Raw genomic sequence first — 10,338 nt, forward strand, 5'->3', positions numbered from 1 at the left:
TTTGTTACCATTCATTTAAAAATAAATTGCTTTTATGTGAATTACGATTTTTCTTTTAAAGAAATCAATGAAAGGTCAATTATGGAGTGAACTGGACCCTTATTTCTTCTTGCAAGAAACCATATCCATGTAAAATCTGTGCAGAACCCTTTGCAAAAATAAATAAATAAATAAAAATAAAAATAAAAAAAATGCAGCTTATACGATTTGAGTCGTTTGTGTATAATAATAAAGGCTTACAATAAAGGATTAGATCAAAGCATTTTATTGAGTCAAAAATATATCCATAAAACTGAATATTTACAAAACATAAGCGCCATGCAAGGCAGAGAGCATCAGCTTCACTGTGATCACCAGTACAAAAAACATCAGTATCGGCTCTCTGGATTTAATCCGTTTACAAACCGAACTTCACGACTATACTGATAAGCAAAGTGATGCGCACCTCTCAAGACTGAGTGCATTGACACAAGGAGAAGGAAAGAAGTGGTATGACAGCAAACGAGGTTTGAATGGGTCCTAATAAGATGTAGATGTGCAGTATGAGAGGTAGGAGAGAAACATTCGACAGAACAATGTGAACAAATTACTTAAATTCAGCCTCATGAAAAAAATAAATATTCATCAACCACCAGCGGGGGGAAAAACTATCTAAATGAAGTTTTAATACTGAAAAGTGGCAGCATTTTTGTAGTAGCAGCTATAAAAAATAATATGAATTTAATCTACACATCAATAACAAGATTATTGGATCTTTCCAGGCTTTTTCTGTATTGGTCCAGCCAGTCTCTGAGCTCTGAGATCCGATACCCCTCAGGTCCCCGGCCACCCTGGTAAACAACCTTTCCCTCCTGCAGAATATAAAGTCTGTCAAAATATGCTCCGTACGCGGCGTTGGATGAGTTCTCCATGCTGTCGACCACGACCAGGGACCCGGGCACCTCCAGGTGCATCAGCTGCGCAGCGTTCAGTCTGTCCTCCAGACACCGATGTTTTGGGATCTGATATGGCGCGTCAGTACTCATCCAGCCGTCAGAAGGATGCGCTTCCTCGATGTACACAACTACAGATTCTGCTATGTCTGCGTTCTGCTGCACAACATTTTGGAAAGCCTTCAGACGCGCCATGAACGGTGGTCAGGTGCAGCTGCCAAAGTTGAGGATGAGCGGTCTCTTGTCCTTCGCGTAGTCAAGGATCCGGCTGCGCCGCTGGTCCTTCAGCTGGACAACTTCAGTATTTGGAGCTCCGTGACCGAGATGTGCGGCTTTCAGAAAGTCCAGTTTATGACCGTGCCAGATCGCTTTGAGGGACTCGAAGCTGAAAAGCCGATTGGAGTCCGATATGCACAGAGGAGGATCAATGGGATCGCCTCCCTGCTCCTTCATCCTGAGGAAAACCCTTTTCCTTATGCATAAAAAGTCAAGCAGCCAAAATACAACAGCTGCCACCAGAAAACGAGGTAGCAGGGCTAAACAAACTATTGCATTTTTAATAGCTTTAATAGTATGCATAATCACTTATGATGACAACCTGGATCTCAACCTGGACAACCTGGATCTAGAGCCGTGCCACGAGCTTGTGGTTTGAAGTTGGGTTACTTGCAACTTCACCTCCTTTTATAGCACCGGCAGATTTGAATGAATCACACCCCGCCTCCAAACTGGGGCCGAGGCCTCACATGGTGGGGATTACCTTCTGTCATCTCAACAGTTTATGCCACAAGGATGAAGGGAAGGATGCGTCACAGCAGTGCGTAATTTGGAAATAAAAGACGGAAATAGGAATATATACCAGGCTAATATATATATATATATATATATATATATATATATATATATATATATATATATATATATATATATATATATATGAAGAAGCAAATTTACAGAAGGGGCTTAATATATATATATATATATATATATATATATATATATATATATATATATATATATATATATATAAAACACCAGCAAAAGTCGCCCACGGAAACGACACAGCTTCTTTTCCAGATGGGAAGCTACTTAAAAATAAATAAATAAATAAAAAGCTCACGCTTTTGGTCTATAGTGGACTCTAGAAATATCAGGGTGGATTACATTTATAATTCAATATGATTTCATACAGTTTTAGTCAGACTGATACAATTAAACCTCTCATAAGATTATTTAAACATCCTGAAAAATATAGGGATATCTCACCTTATGAAGGGCTTAGATTTGGCACTTTATATAAAAAACAAACAAAAAAACTTAAAAAAATCCAGTGCTGTTTGGTTAAGATGTTGAACTGGTGGCTAAACTTTTATTGAAATGAAAAAACTCGGCTTAAAATCAAAAACTAGTATTTTTCTAACTCTACTAACCTAGCAGCGACATTGAGATTGAGTTAGAGAACTTTATTGTCACAGGAACAATGAAAATCAGTTTAGCAGCTTCATTTTACAGCACAATTAAAGTGCAAACCCAACTTAAGAGACGTGTACAAGGTATGGACAAGAGACTACACCAGAATATAAAAATTTGATACTATACATAGAAATATATATATATATATATATATATATATATATATATATAATGAAGAATAAAGGGTGAATAAATAGAATTTGAGTATTAATAAGTAATGTGTTGCACTGAGGGAAGGTGTATGCATTGTCTGGGTGTGGGGTTTTTCAGTTAGTGGGGTGGGGGTGATACATTTAACAGCTTAGGGGTTGAAGCTGTTGTTGAGTCTGTTGGTTTTAACTCTGAGGGTCCCGTATCTTCTCATGGATGGGAGAGGAGAGAAAAGGGGATGACCAGGGTGTGAGGGGTCTCTGATGTTTCCACTGTTTTTCAGCTGGAGTCTGCCAGTGTACATGTACTGTCCTGATCACCTGTTTTGCTGCTCTCATCACTCGCTGCAGTCTCTTCCTGTCATCTGTAGTACAGCAGCTGAACCACACTGTACAGCAGTAAGGAGGCTATCAGTGGTGGAGTGGTAGAATGATTACAGCAGGGGTCGGGGAGGTGTGTCTAACGGCCTTCCCTACTTGGTGAGACATGTTTATGGACCAGGTGAAGTTGGCTGAGATGTGGACTCTAAGGAACTTGAAAGTTCTCCACCCTTTCCACCTCTTCATCAATGAAGAGGCCAGAGTACTCAGAGGGTGAAAAAAGAAGCCAAAGGTAAAATGATGAAGACTTCTTGAATGGTCACTTGAGGACAGTTCAGAAAGTCAGTCATTACCTGTAGACCCCTAAGCCAAGATCACACACAAGTTCACCGGATTTTCATATTGGATTGTATTGTCTACACTACATGGCCTGCTTCTCTTCTTGAAGGTGAATGTGTTCAGAACTCCACTTGTAGTTTGTGATGTATCTGCAGCAGGGGTGTCACACAACGCAAGATTTTCTATGACACTTAAAACACTCATTTATCTGACTAGAGTTTATCAACCAGTTACAGCTTTCATGCACACAAACTTCTATGTTGTCATTAACCCTTCAATATGATACATGTAGCCATTAGTTTAAATCTGTTTTGCCTTCCTGGTTGATTAAGTGCTTGCAGACTGGGAGTGACATTGCCTCAGAACTGGACAATTTGTCTGCAAAGTGACAATCAGGCTTAAAATACTGTAGTGTAAACTTGACTTAAGAGTGTCTGTTTGTGTCTTTTTTTTTTCTTTTAGAATTCACCCTTTAATATTGCATAAAGCCCTTAATGTATGAAGTTATGCATCACAATGTTTTGGGGCAGATCTGAGGGCCAGATGAGCCTTATGAACATGCATGGAGCCCTCGTTCAGATCCATTCCTCAGAAGTTCCTCTGTATGCAGAAACCCAAGATGGCTGCAACTATATATTTCTTTCCCTAACTATAATGATAAGCCAAGTAAAATCTTGCAACATTGTTAAATATACAAACAGTGCAACAACATAATACATGGTAAGTCAAATCATTCAACTGCAAGAAGGTTGCAACATTTAACAAGAGAATCAAGTGCTGATACTGTTTATAATATCAGACTGGAAGTATGCTCTTGTATATTACTATTTTTGTACTTATAACTGTTTTTATTATACAGAGCTTTTTATAATTAGCTTAAGACCAACATAATCCCATTGGATTTTAAAAGAGCTTCATAGACATTCACTATGATGAGTGCATCTAACTTTTTGCATGTCATGCAATATTTTTAATTCCACCTTGACATCTTTTGTGAAGAAATAGCAAGTAATTTTATAACTAACTTTTCACTAACAAGAAAAAGTGTTAAAATACAAAAATACTGTGCAGATACAGATGAAGAAGAAGGTTCTGTCTTTAGAAAAGATGATTGCTGGATTATTGCGATAGTGAGGAGATGATTGTTTTTGGATTTACAATAATTAGTTCTGCAAAAAAGCTCTGTCAGTCAGAGGAAACTACGCTATGATTTTACATAATGCCTGTGTTGTAATATGTCCACGACACTTTAGTGTCATTATTTATTTTAAACAAAAACTGAGTGAAAAAGAAAAAGAGAGCTTAAATAGAATGATCAGCTGTCAGTGTCTTTTGAATGATGCTATTAGTCTCTCATTTTGTTTTGGAGGAATTTTGTTCCAGTCTCATTGTAGTTTGAAGGTATTTTGTTTATCCACAGCTTTCTGAAGGTCCTACCACTCTGGACAGTGACTGCATCATTGCACCTTAATTATTTTCTTCTTGTATCATGTTGTAGAATTGTTACTTTAACTGGGTTCATTGCCCCACTTTAGCTTTATAACTACCAGAAAATGGCCCCACATTTAATTAAATTCAATTCAATTTAGCTTTATTTGTATAGCACCTTTGCCTCTTAGGCTCTGCTTCCCATTGTACTCTTAAAGACTCTAGAAACCACAAGTAAACCTGCAGTTTGAGAGCTGTTGGGAATATATGGAACTATGAGATCTTTGAGATAAAATGGAGCCTGGTCATGAAGAGTTTTATATGTGAGAAGACATTTTTTTAATTCTGTCTTAGATATAACAGGGAGTCAATGAAGAGAGGCTAAAACTGGAGAAATATGATCACTCCTGCTAGTTCTCATCAGAACCCTGTCTGCAGCATTTTGGATCAGCTGGAGACTGTTCAGGGCATATTTGTGACAACCCATTAATAAGGAATTGCAGTATCCAAACTTAAAGTAACGAATGCATGGAATAGGTTTTCTGCATCACACTAGGATGTCCCTAATTCTTGCAGTATTATGTAGGTGGAAGAAAACGGTCTTTGAAAAGGTTGAAAGGTTCCTCACTGTAGTACTGGAAGCCAACTTACTGCCATCCAGATTGATAACATAGCTAGACAATTTTTTCAGGTCCAAAGACAACAACCTCAGTCTTATTTGAATTTAGAAGGAGAAAATTGGAGATTGAAGGGACCCCTGAGGAACTCATGACTTACTCTGGTGTGTGAGGAAGGCTCATCCTTTACATTAACTAACTGAAATCTAACTCTTAAACCAGCCTAATGCAGTTCTTTTAATTGCAGCACTGAAATCTAACAAGATAAGTACAAACAGTAGTCCTTTATCTGATGCCATGAGATCGTTGGTAACTTTCACCAGTGCTGTCTGTGTGCTATGATGAGCTCTAAATCCAGACTGAAATTCTCCAAACAGATTTATTCTGCTCAAATGGGCACATAGTTAAGCTGAAACAATTTTTTGGATATAGGTTGGATATAGATCTATACTCATATCCAACCTGTTTATTTATTAATTTAATTCTAAACTACTACGGCATACAGCAGTCTTATAGTTTATTCTGATGCAAACCAAAGCTGTGCTGCCATGTTATGTTTTGGTTCTATTTTAAGAAAGAAAATGCTTCCTTCTGGCAATTATCACAAACACCCTATATTTGTTAAATCTTTTTCTAAATGTTTTCTCCATGTTGTCCTCCAAAATTCAGTCCTAGCAGCATCATTGATTCCATTGCCTTAGATCTGGATTTGACCTTGTTTTATAAGCTGCAAAGTGACTGACCTAAAAGACATTTTGAAATTCTCTCTCAGTGCCAGGGCATACATACTGAGACATAGCTGCAAAAATCTGATTGAATTAATCACATTTAAAACCACCTTTGAATGTAGTTTGGAATGGCAAACACTGGAGTTCATGTTTTGTTTATTTGTTTGTATTCCAGACCAGATGTTCTGTAATCAGTCTGGATTCACCAGAAAACAGGATTTCCACTGTCAGCTTGAGCAAGGCCAAATACTGGCAGAACAAAAATCCGGAGCAGGGTGTGATTGAAAATGATGCCATTTGACATATATTAGAATTGTATAAGATTAGTTTTTCACATAATGGCATTCAATATTTATTTATTTATTTATTTATTTATTTATTTATGGGGGACTATCTATAAATGCACCATGAATGTTGTGTTTCTACTGTTCCAAATAAAATTTCTTGTGTTTCAGGTTATTTTAATTAAAAAAATTGAAAACTTTAAAAATATCTGAATCATGTTTCATGAAGCCTGTGATTCATGTACTCTCTGATACAGCAATAATTTCAAGGATATTATGTCATTATTATGTCACTAGTGTGTGGTTAGCACTGTGGCCTCACAGCAAGAAGGTCACCCGTTTTGAACTTCAGTAAGGGAGGGAGGTTCAGACAGTGGCTTGTCTGTGTGGAGTTTGCATGTTTTCTGTGTTTCCCTGGGTTCATTCCGGGTACTTTAAGGTAATTGGTCAATTTGAGCAGGAGGGATTGTCTCTCTGTGTTGGCCCTGCAATAGACGGGCAACCTTTTCCAGGGTGTACCCAGCCTCTTGCCTGCTAATTGCTGGGATAGGCTCCAGCTTCCCCACAACCCTGAACTGGACTAAGCGGTAATGAAAATGAATGAATATATTCTGTTGTAGATGAAGGGCAAACATAGCCTGATTGTATCCATGTCCACAGAGGGATTAATATAAATGAGTGAGTTTTGAGACATGCATTTTGAAGGGTGTTCTTTTCAAATCTCTCTGGGCTTTGCTGAGCCTCAACATCTGCTCATACATATTATCCACTGCTGGCAAAATGCCATTCACAAATCTGGTATGCTTTTTCAACAAAAGCTTTCCAGGTCTACAGAGCACATGAAAAATTGGTTAAGCCCTAAGCTCCTGTTACAGTAAATCCATGTCATATTTGACCACAGGGTGTCCACAAACCAGTTGTGTAAAAAAGATATCACTGGGCTGTAGGACAGAGTCATAGTAATGACTCAAACAGCAGATTTAACAACAGGAAGTTGACATCACCTCATGACATCATCACATCAGTCCACATATACAAATCAACAGAGGCTGATTAACACACAGGTAAATAAAAAAGGAAAAAAAAAGGAAAAAACATATTAAAATATGATCAAGTTTAAAAATTCAAGCTTAAAAAAACTGCAGATTTGGACTTTTTAATAAAAATTATTCAAAGCACTAAATGTATTGGTTTTGGTTTTAAATGTACAATATCTATATACTGGTTCTTCCAGGTGTGTGTCAGTTACAGATGTAAGACCATCTAATAGACAGATGTAGTGGAATGAGATTCTGGAGCCATGGCAATCCCAATCCCATATCTCTAGAATCTGGGAATTAACTCCATCCTCCTGGGTGACAAACTCTCCCACACAGAGCCACTATCAAGTTAAGCATGCTGTTTAAGCTTATATGGTTTATCCTGATTAGGTGACTAATCAGGCTTTCCACCAATGTATATAATATAACACTAAATAATTGGTATTATCAAAGGGGAAATTAATCAAACAAAAATGTATTTGTGCTACGTATATATATCTTGTCCTCATAATCCTAAAACCTGATTTCTGTTCTCTTTTGCATGACTTAATCTACCAGAGAAAGAGGTCTCACTTCTTCTGTATCATTTGGTAAATCTGTTTTCTTTTTACCATTCTCTCGGTATTGTGTTTTACGTTATTTACTTTTAGACACCCCCTATACAAATATGACCCTAAATAGGACAAAGCGACTTTGGAAAATTATTAGATGGATGATAAATTCTGAGGAACGGATTTGTGAGAATCTTAATATACTAAACATATATATTTATTATATATATTAATCCTTTAAGTCAAATATTGTTCAGCTATCATTTGTGTTTAAATGTGTGTGCACAACAGGCTCTGATTTTAAAGCCTGAACATTATGTTTGACTTTACACAAGAGAACAGGAACTTTAGCTGATAATCTTTTTTAGATTTACAGTACAGTATTGCGTATTGCATGTGATAACAGACTGTTCCTTTTTGGCTTCAGCTCATTTAGAAACAGAGGCAAAAACATGACTATACTATTTTATTTATTTATTTTATTTTTTGGCATTTAGTTCTTCAACTTTTAGGCAGTGTCCCTCAAGTTGTTTTCCCCGCCCCTCACACACACACACACACACCTTTTTTCTTCCAACGCTTAAGCTGTCAACACTCTATTATCTAAGCCTTGTTTGTTTTCTAAAAGCACAAAAACAGAACTGTTTTGATGAGAAAAAATCTCTCACGCTGTGCCTTAATTTGCCTCAAGGATTAATTCATTTGTTGTTGTGGCTAAAAACCAGAAATGTATTCTAACCTTCGAGCTTTTACCTCTTATAAACTTCGCTGGATTCTTGGCAGTGGTTCTAGGTTCATCTGAGGACAATGCAGATCTGGGAAAACAGCCCTTTTTCTGGCGCTTACTTATTAAGATGGCAAAGTTCCAGAAACCACAACTGATAGAATACCTTAAAGACTTACTCACAGAACAGATGTATGCTAAGTTTCAATGCTTCTTCCCTTCTCTTTGAAGTCACAGATATCTCTCTCTTTGCACTGACTAGAATAGAGGATAAAAACGAACTTCACCCCCATGCTCTGCTTCCCCCATGCTCTGTTTCACCTTACCCGACCCCATCTACATCAAAAAAGCACTAGCTTTCCTGCTCTACATGAATGAACTGCGGTTGCCTCTCCTGTGGGCTGTTTGTTTCGCAGCAACTGGGGAACCAATGAGGAATTGACTAATGTGTTCTAATATTCTGTTTCATCTTGCTGGTCACAACACTTATGAGCTGAATCACTGTGCAATTTTAACTTGAGCCTGTTTTTTACTTGCAGTCCAACACAAACACCACCTTTCTGAAACTGTTTAAGAAAACAGAGTGAGTATATGAGTGATGCTTTTCAGGAAACAGTATTTCTTACTTTTTTTCCACCAAATTTATAGCCTGTAATCATAAGGAATGAGAAAAGCTTGACATTTATGAAATTACTATCTTATGTGTGGTTGTGAAGGTGTCTGTTACTGTTACTCTATACAGCTGGTGACTTTGCTGGCATTGTGAAATCTGTGATGAAGCCTAAGGGTTTGAGCTCATGTTTCAAAATGACAAACAGTGGAGCTAAAGATGGCTTGGTGTTATTTTCTGTCTGATGCATATTATCTGCTGATAAATAACCTGTATTGGGCCAAATTTCGTAAAAATCCTAAGGCCTGTTATGAAGCAAGTATTGTGGTCTGAGCATGTGACCGAGGTTTGTCTTTTTTTTACTGTGCAAACTATTTGATTGAAGGTTACTTAAATAGTGATATTCTTTGTTAGTATCAATACTTAACTTCAAAACTTTAAAGAAAATTTCTGGATCTGGTCCAAAAGATAATGGGCTCTTCCTTTGTCCATCTCTGCTTACCTGGGAACCAGAAGAATCTCAGCGTTCTCAGATTTCACTAGCTCTAGCAGCGAGTCAGGCCTCTCCCATTTACACTTCGATCAGGTCTTACAAGTCAGGCTGTGAAAAACCAGTCAACCTATATGAGGTCACTCTGATACACTAAAGGTGGATTTATACTTGCGCAGCGTCTGCGTCACTGCCGTAGGAGCTGTGTAGCTCCGCGGAGGCACCTCTTCCAGACCTGAAGTGCACCCCTGCTACGCAGACTGTTACGCAGAAGTACTCCCTAATGATTGGTCAATTTCAGATTACGAGTTTCTGGATTTCTGCATCTTCTTGCTGAATTTGTGTGCTAACCGCCATTTTTAAAAACAACACCCAATGGATCAAGCTGATGAGAAGCTGATCTAATTATTTATTCATTTTCTTTTACAAGCTAATAAAGACACTGAACCGTGTTGGACGCCATTGTTGTTTTAAAACAGAAAATATGTACAGGAGCTGAAATGAACCATCAAAAGAACTCCGACCTGGCAAGCTTACCGGCCGATACCACTCCTGCTGCCACCTTCAGATTAGGAGGAGAAATTGTAACACGACCCTAAAACAACACATACTTCCTACGCTCGAGTGTGAGAGCAAACGCACCAGCGTCAAG

General features: G+C 37.8%; 1 protein-coding gene across 1 annotated transcript; it reads right to left on the minus strand.

The window, feature by feature from the left end:
• Nucleotides 1-249: 249 nt before the first annotated feature.
• Nucleotides 250-1,573, minus strand: dio3a (iodothyronine deiodinase 3a). Its single transcript, XM_041972100.1, has one exon. It carries the CDS (start codon nucleotides 1,509-1,511, stop codon nucleotides 726-728), a length of 786 nt encoding a protein of 261 aa, XP_041828034.1. The 5' UTR covers nucleotides 1,512-1,573; the 3' UTR covers nucleotides 250-725.
• Between the last annotated feature and the right edge of the window lie 8,765 nt (nucleotides 1,574-10,338).

Source organism: Melanotaenia boesemani, chromosome 20 (assembly GCF_017639745.1).
Source record: "Melanotaenia boesemani isolate fMelBoe1 chromosome 20, fMelBoe1.pri, whole genome shotgun sequence".
Classification (NCBI taxonomy): Eukaryota; Metazoa; Chordata; class Actinopteri; order Atheriniformes; family Melanotaeniidae; genus Melanotaenia; species Melanotaenia boesemani.